A 19,076-nucleotide genomic window follows, 5' to 3' on the forward strand; every position below is an offset into this window, starting at 1 on the left:
TCTTACTGGCTGCTGTAACAAAATACCATAAACTGGGCAGCTTATGAACAACAGAAATTGGTTTCTTATAGTTCTGGAGGCTGGAAAGTCCAAAATCAAGGGGCTGGCAGATTTGGTGTCTGGTGAGGGCCTGCTTTCTGGTTCATAGATGGGCCTTCTCACTGTGTCCTCTCAGGGCAGAAGGGGCAAGGTAACTCTCCAGGGTCTCTTTTATAAGGGCACTAATGGTATGGATGAGGGCTCTGCCTAACCACCTGACCACCTCTGAAAGGCCCCAGCTCCTAATGCCATCACCTTGGTGATTCGGTTTCCACATAGAAATTTTGGAAGCACGCAGTCATTCAGATCACAGCAGTGTGTCTGTCTGAGTCATAGCTGTATTTGCAGCACATACTCCAGCATTTGGCACATAGGTGTTGAATGAGCTATATAGGAAATGGGGGAATTAATGGGCTATATTTAGTCCTTTTTGGTTTCTTCCCTTTTTAGGTGAAGTGGGAATATATTTGTCTTTGGGTCACTAATGAAACTTAACACAAACTATCTGATGATGTCCACTATCCGCTGGGCCACGGGTTCGAGTAGGGCCACGGATCTTCCCTGTGCTGGGAGTAGGAGGAGTGGGGGAGAGTGCTGGGGCTGGCAGAGGGGAGAAGCAGAACGGTCACATACATTACCTCCACACTCAGGCTGGGTGCCACTCCATGAGCCATCGGCTTGGCAGGTTCGCTCTGATGATCCGCGCAGCGTGTGGCCAGCCTCACAGCTGAAGCGCATCAGACCACCTGGGGCAAAGCTGTCCCCCAAACGGATGCCATGGGCTGGGATCCCAGGGTCACCACAAACTCCCGTGCTGGTTCCTATGGACCAGAACCAAACAAACCCTGTTGTTTTGCGTGGAGGAACAGGGAGTGGAGGAGTGGGAGAGAGAAAGAGATTGGGTCGCTGCTAAGGGGAAGCAGTGGGTCCCACGAATGAGGGAGGTGACAACCAACTGTGTGTCTAGCCCAAGTTTCCTGGGCAGGCTCCCATCTCACTACTCAATGGTTACAAAGATCTGAGCTCATGGGTAGGTCCCTGGGACCCACATAGGAAGGGAAGCAGGAGGCAGAGGGGGGCTCTGTGGTGGAAGTCCTATCTTTGTTCTTCGGCGTGTGCCACCATCTGGAATGTCAGCGGTCCAAATGGGACCTTTTACCGTCTCCCTTTACCTCTTGCTCATCAACACCTGCTGACTCTGTGGTACCCTCTCCACGCTCAGTGCCACTGTCTTCATTTAGATGCTCAGCATTATTTTGCCTGAACTATTGCAGGAGCCTCCCAACTAATGCCCCTTCCTCTTAAACTCTCCGTCTAATGCAGCTCCCACTTTATCCTCACCCCTTAACAATGGACAGCCACCAACCATCTGATCTTGCTTCCTTCCTGTGGAAACATCTCTACTGACTTCCCAAGGCCCACAGGATAAAGTCCTTAACACAGCTTTGTCTTCTCAGCAGCCCAGCTTGAATCTTGATCCTGGGCCTTTATTTACTTACTTATTTATTACCTTTTAAAAGTTTCATTTTATTTTTAATTGACAAATAATAATTATATGCATTGATGGGGTACAATGTGGTATTTCAATACATGTACAGTGTATTTTACAATGGCTAGTTATAAGAGAAGATTTTAAATGCTCTCACCACAAAGAAATGATACAAATTTGAGGTGACTGATCCTGGGGATTCCCTGCTCACAAATTATGCTATGCAGCTGAGCTCTAGATTAAATGTCTTGAGCCCTCTCATTTCCTTCTCGCTTTGCCCCCTGCCTCTTGCTTCATTTCCACATGATCTGGCTTCTGATATTGCACAAACTCACCTGAGACAGTGCTAAGGACCCAGGAGGTGAAGGAGGGTAGAGAACAAGAGACAGAGACAGAGGATCTAGTGCTGGCCGGGGCCAGCACACTTCACAACACAGACATGCGTACGACACATCACAGATCAGACTAGGCCACTGTCAGCATGAGGAAGGAGGAGGGAAATCACAGATCTGTTGTGGAATCTGTATCCTCATAAACCCATGTATGGCATCAAATGGTAACATCTGAGTGGCCACATTTAGTTTGTTGGAGTCAATAAATGTTTAAGTCATGCATACCACGCCACTTACCATAATTCCACTCTCTCAAGCTTGGAATTATTTCCTTTTCTTTTTTTCTTGTACGTGGCATCAAATGGTAACATCTGAGTGGCCACATTTAGTTTGTTGGAGTCAATAAATGTTTAAGTCATGCATACCACTCCACTTACCATAATTCCACTCTCTCAAGCTTGGAATTATTTCCTTTTCTTTTTTTCTTGTACATTCTTAAACTTTAATAGCTTGGGAAATATTATTTCTTTTTTTTCCTTTTTTTAATTGACACATGATAATTGTACATATTTATGGGGTGCCGAGTTATATTTCAATACATGTGTACAATGTGTGATGATCAAATCAGGGTAATTAGCATATCCATCATTGCAAAAATTTATTATTTCTTTGTGATGACAGCATTTGAGCTCCTTTCTTCTAGCCATTTGAAAACATACAATAAATTATTGTTCATTATAGAAGCCTAGCACTACTATAGAACACTAGGACTTATTTTTCTTATCTAGGTGTAATTTTGTATCTGTCAACCAACTGTTCCTATGCCCCCATCCTCCTTCCCAGCCTCCAGGAACTAGTCCCACACTGTGAGAACACTATATAACCCCATTCTGCTCCCCACCACGGGAAGGGGATTCAACCCTCAACTCAAACAGTTGTAAAAAGAGGGCCGGTCATGTTTGGCTGGCTTTCCTTATCCTTTGTAGTTTTCAGAATGTAGCTCATGTAACAGGCAGTGCCGGGTCCCCTGGGAGGCAACCTTGACAGTGAGTAGCTCTCACTCCCACACTGGCTGGCGGACCTCATCTGTAGCTGACACTGTTGTAAAATAGGCACAAGGATGGAGCGCTACAGTCCTAGGGGCTTGTTCCAGCAGAACGGCCCCCACTGCAGTGTTGGGGCTTCTGTTTCAATGATATAGGGGAATATTGGACAGCATGTCACACCAGGGGAGCATAGGAAGCAGATGGCTACTCTTTACTGCAGAGGTATATTGGCAGAGATGACGTACTAGAGAGGAGGGCAACAAACTTCACAAAGTAGGTCTCAAACTCCAGAAATCTCTGCACGTCCTTGGTGGCCCAGGGGTTTAGGACTCAAGGACTCAGGAGACTGTGTTACACATCATCTGGGTCCACTGGTTGCACAGATGAAGCTCAAAAATTTGACCTGAAACTGTAAGAAATGTGTATTTCTTAGGACTGGCAGGAGACACTGTTGCAAAAGATGACATCTGTAAGTTTCCAGAAGGGAGGAACTTTATCTACTTTATTCACTGCTGCATGCCTAGTGTGACTGCCTATTCTCATCTCTTATTTCCTTATCTAAGGTTCACTCATTCCCCAGCCTTAGCATTTATAGAATCCCTTCTGATATGGCACAAACCATTCTTCTGTCCTCAGAGGTCTCCAGGAAGGTTCTACCTATGGTTCTGGTCTCCTAAGTGTCATCTTTGATGGATACATGAGAGAAAAAAGACTGCTAAATATTCTTCAGAATATTCGAGATCAGGGATTAAACAGCTAAGTGCATATCCCCTGATGAACGGAGTCCATGTCCTCCGAAGCTTCCTTTTCTGCTTCTTATTTTTTCATGCTCCCAAGGTGTCAGCTTGTTTCCAGTCTCTTGTGAACTTTCGATGTTGCCAAGGAAGAGGCCCTTCCTCCACACGCCGGACCAGTACTTAGAAAGTCACAAAATAATGAAATCTCAGAGTTGAAAGGTTTTTGGAGATTTTTTAGCTTAGTTGTCTATCCCAGACCAGAATTGTCTCTGTGATATTTCCAGTAGGTCATTTTCCAGGCTATGCTAACACAATTCCAGAGAAGGGAAATTACAGTTTGGGATAGAACAGACTTTAGATTCTGTGCCATGCACCAGGAGAATGACCATGTAGTTGGTTACATGTGCTGACGAGTAGGAGATGCTCAAATCTTTCTTTCTGGTTGCTTTCTCCCCTACCCTGCACTTCCTTTTCCATGGAGAACAAAGATCCCCAAAGTAGATAAAATTGACTTTAAGAACATTATTAGGGCTGGCCAGTTAACTCACTTGGGAGAGTGTGGTGCTGGTAACACCAAGGTCAAAGGTTTGGATCCCTATACCGGCCAGTCGCCAAACAAAACCGAAACAAAAAAAGAATACCGTTAGCTCAATGTCCTGGGGAAGTGTCTAGAGGGAGGAGCTTTACGCAAAAGGTTTATCACAGAAGGGACTAGGGCAGGTGAATGCTTGGATCCCTTTCCTCTTTGGAATGCCTCTTCTTCCTGAGACTTACTTTCAGGATGCCCAGAAGGCCTCAGTGTACCTGAGCCTTGTCCTCAACATGCCATCCTCCCTGAGTCACTTCCAACAGAAGTCCAAACAGAAAGAAGTCAGGGGCCCAGCTGGCAGGCCTTTCGTTAGTCCAGGCTGAAGGGGTCGTCGCAGCTCACATATAGTCCTGCTCAGTTCATTGACTAAGGGATTAATGAGATCAGCAGGGGAGAGGGGCTAAAGTGCTGGGTGGCCATATAGAATTATGTGCCTGGAATTGTCCCGGGCAACACATAGCCCTTTGAAACAGTGGCTTTGAGACTCTTTCCTTTTTGGGGAGACCTAACAAATATCTGGTTCAATATTCTGGCAGTGTCCTAAATTTTGGGAGACGGGCTCATCTGGGAACCTGAAACTGCAAGAACAGCTGCACATCTCATGGGTGAGTTCCCACATGAAGGATAAGGCTTCTGTATTATGAGGAGGTTGAGATACGTACCTCTAGAAGGAATGTGGCATTGGGGTTAATTTCAATGCCAAGGTGGGCTCTCCAAGGAACATCAAGCTACATGAGCAGCCGGCCTCTTGAAGGCAACATACTGTATGGGATACTTTTCTAGGGCCAGGCAGGCTCACCTCAAAGATGACAAAGCGTCAGGGTGCTAAGTTTTAGCTTGGTGGTTTCTGTTATTGGTGGGACAATTCACTTTCAAATATTTTGTTCTGTTACACGACACCACACAGAACTTCTGGTTTGGATAATATGTACATAGGAGCGTGGGATCTTCCCTCCTTTTGTTGTTTTGACAGCATGTCAGTGTCCTCATAGACATTAGCAGTGAAACGAATTTATTAGTAGGAAAAGTCTGGGACTGGTGTTTCAGGGCAGTAGGAAGACTGTACCCCACCAGGCAGGACAAGTGGGTGGGAGGGGCAGTAATAAAAAGGAAGGGGAGGCAGGCTGGGGCCTAGAAGCCTTAAACAGGGAGGAAAAGAGCACAGGAATGGGTTTGGACCTGGGCTGCTCAACAGGAAGGCTTGGACTGTTCCCAGGAACTCATGGAATCAAGTGTGGCCACAGGCTGACCTCACAAAGCTGTGCCCTGCCTCAACTTACGGTCTTTTGTCTGTACGGGTTTGGCCAGAGCTGACTAAGGGATGAAGTTGGGCTCAGACCACCGAGGGTTGAAGTCCAGCTGGGACCTCTTCTAGCCGTGCTCTCCACCCACGAGGGAAGGGACAAGGGTTCAAAAGTCTGTTTCCCTCCATCCACCAGCCACGCTCACACCTGGGGAGCTCGTCCACCTCCCATCAGCCACGTGTCCCACTGGACCCCTTTCCCCAGTGCCATGCTCCGTACCTGAGCAGTGGGGGAGGGAGCCAGTCCAGTGTCCATCCAGCCCACACATGCGGGTGGCGTTTCCCACCAGAGTCCGCTTGCCAGTGCAGCTGTAACGCACGACTGCCCCCACAGTATAGCTGTCTCCGGACATCTGGGAATGAGGTGGGGAGCCAGGATGGCCACAGGACACCACTGTGGGGAAGAGCAGACATCTCAGCAACTCTGCACGGGGATGGGTCATCATCGCATGACACACAGGCTAGGCTTCGTGTCGCAGGAGGCAGGGAAGAAAAGCCCTCGCGTCCTTATTGAAGCAAACCTCCTGCCAGCACACCCACCTGGCATCAGCAGACCACGCCTACCCCTCACTGCACAGTTTCCACATCTGCGAAGTGAAACGCTGAGCGGGTGTGCGACAGCACTGGTTTCTTTTCTTTCCTGCCTCTGTGCCCTCCCCTCCCTGCTTCTTCACTGCCATAGGGCATACCCAAGATGTCTCCGGGCAGAAAGGAGGAACACATCACATACATAAGAGAAAATGGGTGATCTGCCATCCTAAAACCATCTTCATGGGCCACAGGTTTCAGAATGAGGGCCAGTTACTGCCCTTTTTCAACTGCATCTTAAGTTGCCCCATCGATTGTTCCCAGCCTGTCCCCTTCAGTCTGCAAGCTCCCTTTCCTGAAACACTGAAGTGTAACTGTGAAAACTGGTGATAAGAGCAGAAGCCCAGAGCTGGGACGTACAGCAGGGCAGAGCGATGCCATCAGTGTCGCTGGGCTTGGCCTTCCCATTGTTCCTGCCCCAGGGACCCCAGGTTCTCTCACTCACTCAGCACACATTTACTGAGCACTTATTATGCGTTAGGCACAGTCGGTGTGTTTGGGAGAGCAAACTTCATGTGCTCACGGAGCTTACATTCTAGAGGGGAAGAGAGACTACGAATAAGAAAGTAAACAGGCAATGCCAGGGGTGCTGTGAAGAAAAATAAAGCTGCATCAGGAGAAGAACATCTAGCGGGGAGGTGAAGGTGCCAGTTTTGAGTAGGGTGGTCAGGGAGGATCTCTGAGCAGGAGACATTTGAGCAGTGGCTTGGATGATGTGGAGAGGCCCGCCATGCAGAATGAGCTTGATGTGCTTGAGAAGAGCAGGAAAGCCGGGGATGCTGGAACAGAGTGAGCAAGGAAAGACGGGGAGAAGACACAGCCGCAGAGGCCACTAGCAGGCAGATCATGGCACGGAATTTGGATTCCATTATAAGCATGATGGGAAGCCACTGGGGTGGGGTGTGATCTGATTTACATCTGAAGAAGATCATTCTGGCTACTGTGTGGGGAAAAGACCAGGCTGGGGCAAGAAAGAGGAGGCTGTGGCAAGTTCAAGAAGAGATGGTAATGACTTGGACTAAATCTTGGGGTCTGGTAGGAGACTCTTGTCATAGCTTGTACCCAGAAAGGGAGCAGGGCACAGCATGAATGCTAACCAGGACAGGTGACCAATGGATAAAATCTGGGTTGGGCCAATGTTGCCCCGATCATGAAATTTTGTGGGGTACAATGATGGCAAGAATAGGTCTCTTAGGTGCCTTTACTTCTCATGGTGGCTTTAATATGTGTCTTAAGTGCTTGTGGTGTATTATCTGCAAAGACTACTGCTAACAATTCCTCCCACCAAGGGGTGGAGCCTGTTCTCCTTGCCTTGAATCTGGGCTGGTCTTGTGACTTGCTTTGTATAATGGAATGTGGTGGAAGTTGGGCCAGTTGCAGCCTAAGAAGGCTGGCAGCTTCTGCCTTCATTTGTTGGAATACTATTGCTGCCATGTAAGGAAGTGTGGCCTAGATGACCGAATGACAGGAAATCAAGTGGCGAGAGGAACCATGTGGTGAACAATCACAATGCCCCAGCTGACACTCAGTGTCCAGGTCCCTGAGGCCATCTTGGATCTCCTAGACTCAGCCAATAACATGTGGAGCAGAGGTGAGCTGTCTCCACCAAACCCTGCCTGAATTGCCAATCGTAAGCAATAAAATGGTTGCTGCATTAAGCCACTATGTTTTGGGGTGGTTTGTTCTATGACAGATAAGTGAAACACAAAAGTTGTAATGTTGGAGATCTTGAGGGCGAGGACTGCATACTGCACAAGGGAAGGATCTGAACTGTGGTGACAGGAGGGCTGACTGTGGAACACCATCTACAAAGATGGTCACTGACAATGCTTCCCATCCCTGTGCACTCATGCCACACCTCCACCCCAGGAAGTGGAGCCCATTATTTCCTCTCCCTTTGAATCTAGGCTGGCCTTGGGACTTGCTTTGATCAACTGAATGTAGTGGAATGAGGTTTTAAGAGTTCTGAGCTCTGGCCTTAAAAGATCTCATAATGTCCTCTTTTGTTTTAGGAACCCAGCCTCCAAGTAAACAAGAACAAGCCATCTTCTGCTGGAGAGAGTGGCCACTTGGAGGAACAGCCTCCTCAGCTAACAGCCAGCACCGAGGCCACAAGCAAGTCAGTAAGGCCATCTTGGATCCTCCGGTCTTAGCTGAGCTGCATGGGGCCCAGATAAGCCATCCCTGCTGAGATGGCTAATATTATGTGTCAACTTGACTAGGCCACAAAGTGCCCAGATATTTGGTAAAACATTATTCTAGATCTACCTATGAGGGTGTTTTGGGGTAAGATTAGCACTTGAATAGGCAGATTGAATAAAGCAGATTGTCCTCCCCAGTGTGAGCGGGACTCACCCAATCCAGAAGGCTTGAATAAAACAGAAAGCTGCCTGTCTTTGAGCTGGGACATCAGTCTTCTCCTTCCCCCAAATCAAGGAATTGGTAAAATGGGGAGAAAGTGTCTCAGTAGGCAGCCAGTTCTGAAGGAAGGGAACTTGAAGGCTAAAGAGGTTGGTGGCAGTACTAGAGAGGAAAAGGAACAGGCCTGTAGCCCCAACAGAGCTCAAGTGGCTCTGATATCCAAGGAGCAGCCAGAGTGACTGTCACTGTCATGCCACACACACACACACACACACACACACACACACACACACACACACACACACACACACACACACACATGCACACACACACACGTGCACAGAGGGGAGGACCATTCCTTGACACGGACCACCCCATCAGTCATTTTGAGCAGACGGCATGTACTTACAGAGACACTGGGGGCGGGGACGGTCCCACGTGCCGTCTCCCTGGCAGCTGAGCACGGGGGTGCCCAGGAGGTAGAAGCCGTGGTTGCACTGGTAAGACACGGTGGTGCCATAGCTGAATCTGTGCGGGCTGCTGGCATGGACTTGACGAACGCTGTTTTCTTGGTGCCCAGGATCTGTACAGTTCATGACTGCAAGTGAATGAGACAGTTAGAGGCAGAAACTGGACGTAAAGATTTTCTTAAGCTTTTTTTTTTTTTTTTGTCCTTTTTGTGACCGGCCGCATCGCACTCAGCCAGTGAGCGCATCGCACCGGCCATCCCTATATAGGATCCGAACCCGCGGCGCCGCACTCTCCCGAGTGCGCCACGGACTCGGCCCTTATCAAGCTTTTAAATGAGAATTCAAAGTCCAAACAGGCATGTATTCCCAGTACAGCAAAATCTCCAGACCAAAACTAGGCAATGAAGCAGATGCTGCCTGGGAGGGTGAGCTGGTCCTGAGGTGGCTGAACTTCTCCCCCACCTCAGTCACCTGATCAAGGGATTCCCCCTTCCATGTCCAGCGAGACATCACCCCTTCACAGGAGCCTACCCACCTCTTCCCAGACTGGTTAGCCCCTACTTCTCCAGCGCTCCCTTGCACAAAATTCTACTGCGGATGTCACTAGCCTAGATTGTGATTTGTTTGAATACGTGAGTCCCTTGAGGGCGTGAATGTCTCCTTCGGTGTGCCCGATCCTAGCTCAACATATCTGCCACAGCAGAGCTCGTCAGTTGCAAAGTTGACGCATGTGAGCTGACTTGCACAGGGGCTGGGCTCTTGGAAACTGTTTTAATCACTTTTATGAGTATTTCAGGGAGACAGTAATATCTCCCTGTAGAAATTTGATTGTAGAATGTTAAAGTGTTTCCAAAGCAGCTTAACTCAAAATTACAATGAGATTTGAGAATGATGACAATATTATTCATAACCATAACAGAGGCTTCTGCTTTCACAACACCTTCACATCCATTATCTTCCTTGTGTCTCATACTCATTTTATGAGGTGGGCAGGGAAGTTATTTTTTTTTTTTTTATCTTTGACAAACCTTTAAAGTAGAGGGTGTCCTTACGTTTGATGAGCCTGTCTGAGGCTGAACTTCTGTAAAAAGCCTTTAAAAGCCTTAGAAGCTAAATAGTCCAAATGGGGCCAGAATAACCTCTGCTCAGTCTGCCTCTTGGGTCTTTGACTTCCTCTCTGTGCCTCTTTCCCCCACCCCTTTATCTCGACCCTTAGACTCTCTGCTTTTGATTTTTCATTCCACGTCTGCTGATTTTTAAAAAAATTTCATCAAGAATGGGGCTCTATTAAATGCCATTACAACAGAGCTACAGCAGCCATTTGCAACCATGAGGAAAGACCAAGATGTTATTCCTGACCTCACCGAGCAGCTGCAGGAAGGATACTACTTTCTGATTTATTGTTTATGTGAGAAAAAATAAACCTCTATTAAAAAAAAAGAATGGGGCTTTATATGGTAATGATAAATTATTTGTTCTATGAAGTGTAAACAAGAAGACCTGGAAGATGAAATTAAGTTTTGCTTTCCTTACATAACCATTGGTGAAAATTTTACATGGCTGTATCTAGGGGTTGAGAAAGTCCCAAGTTAAGATCTTCTCTGCACCAGGCTTTCCCTATTAGAGTCAAAATGATGCCATGACGGAATTCACTGGCTTCTGTTCCTGGGCTGCAGAACCACAGAGGGGGAGGTCATGGAGAGCGAGTGTGGGAGAGGAAGGGTGACTCACTTCTGCAGGTGGGCAGCATGTCGCTCCACTGCCCGTTGGCCAGGCATTGGGACCTGGCAGCCCCCTCAGCCACATACCCAGGGTTGCAAGCAAACTTGACCACATCATTGAGGTTAAACTGGTTGCCCTGAGTGAGGCCGTTGATAGGGTTGCCTGGGTGTCCACAGGTAATTGCTGTAACCAAAAGATAAGACAGGTAAGCCCTCCCTATGATTCCACACCCCCCAAAATGCACCCTCTTCTCACCTGGCATCTTTCATGCACATCTGTGAAGTTCAGCCCTAAGTCTAACTTTAGTCTCTTTTGCTGTAAAACCTTTGTTTCCCGAGATCATCATGGGGACATTCCATCCTCCTTCAGGGCATGTCCACAGCCTGGACAACTTGACAGAAATCATTCTGTGTTTTCCCATAGTGTGTTAGGCCTGGACTGTAGTTCTCTGACTTATCTCCTCCACTTCTGATCCCCTTGGCTCCCCGTCTCCCTTCTTCTTTGCTGGACAAACCGATGACCACCCATCAGCTTATTCAGATCCATCCCAGTTCCTGGGCCAACGGGGACATTCCATCCTCCTTCAGGGCATGTCCACAGCCTGGACAACTTGACAGAAATCATTCTGTGCTTTCCCATAGTGTGTTAGGCCTGGACTGTAGTTCTCTGACTTATCTCCTCCACTTCTGATCCCCTTGGCTCCCCGTCTCCCTTCTTCATTGCTGGACAAACCGATGACCACCCATCAGCTTATTCAGATCCATCCCAGTTCCTGGGCCAACCTTGACTGAGCCAGAGTCAATACTAACCAAGCCTGGTGCAGCGTTCAGTCACCCTGCTAGACCCGTGGCCCAGGCAAACTGTGGGGAACCAGAGTTGCTGTTAACAGAGGACCCCCTACCCTCCATTCTTTGCATGTGAAGGGAGTTCAGTTAATGTAATTCCTGGCCTTTCTCGGTGTTATTTCACTTATTTTGCCCAGGAAATGTAGAGTGACAAATCTGTGCAATTTGGGGAGAATGGGCCGACACGCTTGGCTCAGCTCTGCCTTCTTCCTCTGGGGACCCAGCTGCCTGCAGGGAGCACTGTTCTTGGCTGATCTCCCCAACACCGCCTGCCCCAGTGCAGTGCTGCCTCCGATTGGGTGGGTGAATCCACCTCATTCTGGGGTTCATGCAGCAGGCCCTCCCATTAAGCTGCATTTCCCAATTTTGCTTTTACTAGTAATAGGGGTGATATTTTGACCTACATCTACCAGTCTGTTTCGTTTAACAATTTGTTCAGACATGGACAGGGAAGAGGCAGGCCTGGTCCTAGAGGGCTAATGCTCACCCCTCCATCCCTACTCTCCCTACTCCTTCCAGTGGTGTAGTTTGCTCCACTCAGCCCCACTGGCCTCTTCGAGGTTTCTTGAACATACCAGGCAAGTTCCTGTCCCAGGGCCTTTGCACTTGCTTTTCTCTCTGCCTAGCACGCCATTCCCCCAGATATCCCTTGGCTCCTGTACTCATATCCTCAGGTCTTCCCTCTCTTACTACTTCATGGACTAGGTCCCCAGCACTGCCACCCGGGCCCTGCCCTACTGTTCTGCATAGCACCATCATCCATCAATGGGCGCACCATACACGTGCTACTTCATTTGTTGGCTGCTTATCTCCCTTCACCTGAATGCAAGTTCCTTGAGGGCAGGGACCTCATTCTGCTCATTGCTGTATCCTTGGTGTGTGTACCAGGGTCTGACATATAGTAGGAACGTGATAAATAGTTGCTGAGTAAGTGACCAGTAAGCGAGTGCAGGAATGGACGGATGCCCGGGCTTCTGCCTTGGTCCTCAATCCTTAGCTCTATTTAGTACCTGCCTCGTACCCTAGTCTCCTTGGATGGAACTTCCACCAGATGCTCTTGCCAGGTCTCTCCCTTTGTTTTGGGTCTTAGTTGTGAGAGGATGAGGAACCATGAGGGATTTCTCTTAGCCTCATGGATTTCTTAGAGCTGTAAGGACCCCACCCAAAACCCAAATGTTGTGGTTGGGGTTGGGGGTGCAAGATGAGGCAGGACCAATCTTTGCTGTGGCCAGCTCTGGTGTCTTTCTGGGCCAGTTCTCTTTTGTCAATCTCTATTGTAGCATCCCTGACTCAGGACAGGAGGCACGCTGTTAGTAGACCACCTGGGTTCAAAGCAGCCTAGCGAGGTGGGATGGGAATGGGCTAGGAGGCCAGCAGACCAGGAGCTATGACTCAGCTCTACCTTCCTGACTTTCATCTGAGGATAATTCACTCTGAGCCTCAGTTTCCATGGCTGCAAAGTAGGGATTCTGATGTGCACTTCACTGGGGTGCTTTGACAATAGATTCACATCTTTACTTTTCATCAGATGTGTATTGAGTGCCTTCCATGTGCCAGGCACTCTGCTGTGGGCTGTGATACATGGGAAGAACGTGATGTGGCCCCTGACCTCAGAGCTCACTTTGCAGACTTGCAGCAGAGCAGGCAGGAAAGTAGACACTATAACACAGCAGGCTGGTGCTAAGAAGGAGCCTGATGCCGAGGAGCAGCATCTATCCTCCTCTGGGGAGACAGTGGGCTGAGGAGGGCTCCCACAGGGAGTGGATGACGTCTGAACTGGGTCTCCAGGGTGAGTGGGGCTTTGCCAAGTCATTGAGGGGGTGGGAGAGGGGATAAGCTCCGTGGGGTCTGTGAACCCACTGAAACGATATGCAAAGAATTGCGTGTATGCAAGCAACTTGGGAGAGGATCCAACACTTTCACCAGATTTGCAAGGGTCGTGACCCCCTCCCCAAAGGTTAAAAACCACTTGTATAAAATGAAAGAAGCAAGTTGAGGATTAAAACCTGTGGGAATACTACCTTTATAAGGGCAGATAGACAAAAATGCCTGCAAAGGAAACTGAGGATCGGTCAGAAAAGTAGTAAAGCAAAACTGGACAAAAGAGGTAGTGTCACAGAACCTGTGGGGATAGTCTCAAGAAATGTCAGCTACCCCTGATAGGTCAAGTAAGATGAAGATGGAAAAGCTCCCATCAGATTCAACAGTAGGACGCTGGTGGCAGGGAAGTGTGCCCTGCCTGGCTGGACCTCCTGCTCCTGCTTCCTACATATTCTCAAGCTATAGGCCCTGTACAAGGAGCCGCAGGAGCAGAAGCATCCACTGCCACCAGGCTCCATCTTCTATGCTCCCATAAAGTTCCTGCTGCTCTCTTTGGGTCCTAGGATTGCTATCTGCCTCAAAATTTTGTCTGGCACATCTCAGATTCCTGCCCTGCAGCAATCAGCAGCAGAGGCTCTGAGGATTCTGCATCTGGGCCTAGGACCAGAGCTCTCATTGACTGAGAGGAGGTTCCTCCTGGCTAGAGCAGAGAAGTGGTGGGGGCAGAACCCCGACCGTAGTGGCTTTTGCTGCTAACGGGAGAGGAAAGGTGGGAGCAGTTAGTGTAGGCAACTCTTTCAAGCAGCACAGCTGTGTGATGGTTAATTTTGTGTGTCAACTTGGCTAGGCCATGGTGCCCAGATATATGGTCAAACATTATTCTAGAAGTTTTTGCGAAGACATTTTAAAAGATGAAGTTAACATATAAATCAGTAGACTTTGATTAAAGTAGATTACCCTCCACAATGTGGGTGGTCCTCATCCAATCAGTTGAAAGTCCTAACTATTAACTTTTCCTAAAAAGACAGACTTCCCTGGAATAAGAGGGAATTCTGCCTTCAGTCTTGAACTGCAGCTCTTTCCTGGGTCTTCAGCCTGTCTGCCTAAGTTGCAAATTTTGGACTTGTCAACTTCCACAATTCCATAGTCCAATTTATTAAAATAAATCTCTCTCTGTACACACATACACACATCCTATTGGTTCTGTTTCTCTGCAGCACCCTGAACTAATACAGGTTGTGAAGGGAGAAAGATAAGGCATCGCTAGGAGGAAAGCAGGGGTCTTGATGAGGCTTGAGAACTGAATAGGGGCTTGAGCACAGGGGCCACTAGATCTACATTTCTTGAGGGCAGAGACATGACACATTCACTTCATGTTTATCCACAACACCTAAGAGGGTGCCTGGCATGTAGTAGGTGCTAAGGAAATGTTTATTGGGTATGGTCTCATAGGCTGAGGGAAACAGTAGAAAGAGAAGGTCACTGGTAACAAGAGAGAGTTAAAAATAGACTAAGCTCACTAAGGAGGCTGGAAGGAAGGAGATCCAGAGACTGGTGGAAAGAGTAGCCTTGGGCTGAGAGAGAGATTCTTCTTCTGGTGGGGCGGGAGGGAAAGATGGATGCAGGCAGGACAGGTGTGTGGGTGGGGAAGAAGGAAGTGGAAGGAATGATTGTCTGATGGCTTCTACCATCTCTGCAAAATAGAAAGGATAGTGTGCCAGTAGCAATCACTGTTGGGGTTCACATCTTCACAACCCTATGAGGTAGGCACTGTTATTATCCCCACAGGAAAACAGAATTTCAGGGGAGTCAAGAGGCTTGTTCAAGGAGCACAGCTCCAAAGTGGCTCATCTGAGTTTGAACCCAGCAGCTCTGGTTCCAGGTCATCTTAACTGTTCGGTTATTTGCTGAGAATATAGGCAGAGGTGGTGGAATATGGGTGATCAGAAAAGAGTTGAGGAATGTGAAATGGCTGTGTAGGGAATTGGCAAGAAGGCTAAGGGAGGACATGCAGAGGAGAGCTGGAACATTTTGAGTCTGGCTGACGTTAGAAACCTTGGATTTACATGTGATGGCAGCTAACACAGTGGCTAGCACAGAGTAAACACATGAATATTTGTTCTTTTATTCTTGGTAAAAGAGATCCTGGATTCTGTGATGTGACAGGGTGGCAGCATCGCCACCACCACCACCACCACCATCATCATCACCGTAGCAACAGCAGCAGCAGTTGCTTAACACCCACACCAGGCACCATTCTAACCATTTTACATGTTTTAATTTATTTAATACTCACAATAATCTTTGAGGGACCTGCTTTTTATAGGTGAGAAAACTGAGACCTACTGAAGTAAACTGACTCATCTAAAGTCACATAGCTCCATGATACATAGTGGTAGAGCTGGGATGTAAACCCAGGGTACCTAGGCCCACACCGGAGTGTCTAACTGTTTTACTCCACTGCCTTTTAATATGGTCCAGGTCCTGAGATTCACTGTCATTACTCCAGGCAGACATTCCCATCCAGACCCTAACATTTCCTATTATTTAAAAACTAAATCTCTTCATGCATGTTGTGTGCCAATTTCCTGAAGGCATCTGAAGATGCACCTTCTGGATGAAATTAATATGTTTTGTTTAGACATCTGAAAAACTGACTGAATGTAGATCTTGCTTTCTGTAAACCTAATATTGAGAAGTTATTAAGAGTAGGTTTCATGCATTGCTTAGGGAGCAAGTGTCATTATTTTATTGCCTCTTCCCACATACGAAAAGCCAAATGAAGCAGAATTAAAAACAAAAACCTGCCTTACAAAGAATAAGAACAAAAATCTGCCCTTTACATCGAGGCTCACTTTGGGAAACTTTAAAAAGTGAAGAATTTTCCAAATTACTTCTAGGCGGCTGAGGATAATGATGGTCATCTAAATCCAAAAAATGCAGATTAACCAGAAGAACAAAGAAAAAATAGGAAACCCAGGCCTGCAGCATAAATACAAGACAGAAAATGCTACAAACTTTAAATTAGGTGTAAGTAGAGAAATAAACACTAAACCCAGGCAGAGCTAATTCTCATGCTTCTGTGAAGAGCAAGACTGTAGGGAAAAGAGAAGAGAGGAACAGGTGAAGGGTCTACTATTGATGTAAAAAGGCTGCTAGAAAGAGAATGTCCACCTTAAATGTGAACCTATTAAAAAAGAATACTGGTATGTCAGTGCATGACTATACAAAAGGGACATGAAATTGTGTGTGATTCTCTCCCATTGCTTCTGGAAGAAAAAAATAAGAGGCATTCTCTGATTGATAAAGGAAAAAAGAATCAATGAGGGGAAAATTTAGGGTCTGCAAGACAAAAGAGAAACAAACAACACCAAAAATGGAGGACACACAACCTCTCTCTTACCACACACAAAAAGCCTCTATGAAAAAACAAATCAAGGGCCGGCCCAGTGGCGCACTGCTACAGTGCGCCTCTTGGGAATGCGGTGGCGCTCCCGCCGAGGGTTCGGATCCCACATACAGACCGGTTCCCGCCTCTTACCACACACAAAAAGCCTCTATGAAAAACAAATCAAGGGCCGGCCCGGTGGCGCACTGCTACAGTGCGCCTCTTGGGAATGCGGTGGCGCTCCCGCTGAGGGTTCGGATCCCACATACAGAACGGTTCCCGCTCACTGGCTGAGCGAGGTGCGGGTGTGACACCGAGGGTTGCGATCCCGTTGCTGGTCCCGGTCTGGTACGGGCACAACACTGAGGGTTGCAATCCGTTGCCAGACACGAAAAAAGACAAAAAGGAAAAAAAAAAAAAAAGAAAACAAATCAAATACAAACAAAATGAAGTCAGGCAAACAACCAGGGGGATTAAAATGGGATAAAGAAAGCAGTAAAAATGTTCAGACAGTATTACATTGACAGAAGAGGGTACTCTTGTAAACCACCCTAAATCCACAAAATAAACAGAAAACATCAGCCTAAATCTATACCAAGCTCTAAGAGGTTAAAAAGAATCAAAAATTTCAGCTGATGAAAATCTCCCCACCAAAAACAAAAGACGCAAGGCATATAAAAACTGTAGTAACACTCTAAACTGAATGAAATATTATCAAGTATTTGGAGATATGAAAAATGACCTTGAGAATCAGAAAACCAAAAAATGAAAGCAGAAATGAACAAAAATGGGAAGAAAAGAAAAGGTAACTGATTGCATGCAGGAAGAAAATAGAGGAACAAGACAGAATTGTCTGAAAAATAAATTATAAATTATAATTAAATAAATTATAAGATGCCCAATGAAGAATATTCTCAAACAATAATTTAATAAGAGGTATTAAAGAAAGTCAGACAAACAACCAAGGGAATTAAAATGAGATATAGGAAGAAGTAAAAATGATGAGAGAGAAAGAGGCTGAAATAGAAGAGAGGCCAAGAAGATTCAACATACACATAACTGGAGTTGATGAAGGAGGAAAACAAAATAGTGTTTCAACTCGTATTTAAAACTATAATCCAAGAAAATGTTTCAGAAATAAAGGAAGACCCGAATCTATATATTCAAAGTCCCACAGAATACCTGGAGAAATTGTCTTGGAACAGTCAACTCTGAAGCATACCCCAGTAAAAATATTAGACTTTAAGGATAAAGGGAAAAAAGTAAACAGGATCTCCAGAAAACCACCAAATAACCTATGAGAAAATAGAATTTAACTATTTTTTTTTTCACAATTCTAAAAGCTGAATACATTGAAACAGAGAGTAGAACTGTGGTTATCAATGGTGGGGAAGTGGGGGAAATGGGGAGATGTTGGTTAAAGGGTACAAAATTGCAACTAAGTAGGATGAATAAGTCTAGAGATCCAATGTACAGCATGATGACTATAGTTAATAATGCTGTGCTGTACACTGAAAATTTCCTAAGAGAGTAGATTTCAGGTGCTCTCACCACACACACACACACACACACACACACGTAACTATGTGAAGAGATGGATATGTTAATTCACTTGACTGTAGTAATTTCACCATGTATATATATATCAAAACATCATATTGTACACCTTAAATATACACAACTGAAAAGCAAGATGTAAGAGAGAAAAAAAGAGTATCATGTAAAGCAAAATAATGCTGATAGAAGAGCATTTTTAAGTTTAAGAAATGGTGATGAAGGATTTTATATCAAATCCAGTTGTCGTTCAAGTCTTAAGTTACAGAAAAACAACCTTAACTATGCAAGAACTTGGACAACATTATGCAAAGGAAGCCTTATTAAGGAATCTACTAGACACTGGGCTTGACCCTACTAAGAGATAACTAGGAAAACTACAGCAGCATTGGTGAGCTTTTAATATATTTAATTATAGTTCTAAGAGTAAAGTCAAAGTGAGGAAAAAGGATAGAACAATAATATATGAACATGATAATGTCTTATGTTATGACAAAGTAGAAATGATGTAACTAAAAATGGGAGAAGAAGGGAGAGGGAAAAGGAAAGTAGACTAAATTTATTGTATAGCCAATAGGTAAAAGCCAATGGATACTATTAAAAATTAATATGCTAGATAATAAAGGTTAATTAAAAAAACAGGGGCTAATGGCACTCAAATATTTTAAGTACAAAAGTAAACAACAGGACAAAGAAACTTTCCTAAATAACAAGTTTTTTTTTTTTGTCTTTTTTGTCTTTTTTTTCCCATGTCCGGCAACGGATCGCAACCCTCAGTGTTGCCCCCGTACC

The 19,076-nt window shown here is 46.2% G+C and overlaps 1 protein-coding gene across 1 annotated transcript in view; it reads right to left on the bottom strand.

Moving 5' to 3' along the window:
• Positions 1-19,076, bottom strand: part of CSMD2 (CUB and Sushi multiple domains 2) — a 122,166-nt gene that overhangs the window by 32,321 nt on the left and 70,769 nt on the right. Inside the window, exons 28-31 of the mRNA XM_008585596.1 lie at positions 10,686-10,859; positions 8,894-9,082; positions 5,756-5,929; positions 678-860 (exon numbers count right to left, since the gene is read on the bottom strand). Of these exons, the coding sequence (XP_008583818.1) occupies positions 678-860; positions 5,756-5,929; positions 8,894-9,082; positions 10,686-10,859 (720 nt within the window). The remainder of the gene's footprint in view (positions 1-677; positions 861-5,755; positions 5,930-8,893; positions 9,083-10,685; positions 10,860-19,076) is intronic.

The sequence above is a fragment of the Galeopterus variegatus genome, unplaced genomic scaffold (assembly GCF_000696425.1).
Source record: "Galeopterus variegatus unplaced genomic scaffold, G_variegatus-3.0.2 Scaffold3628, whole genome shotgun sequence".
Classification (NCBI taxonomy): domain Eukaryota; kingdom Metazoa; phylum Chordata; class Mammalia; order Dermoptera; family Cynocephalidae; genus Galeopterus; species Galeopterus variegatus.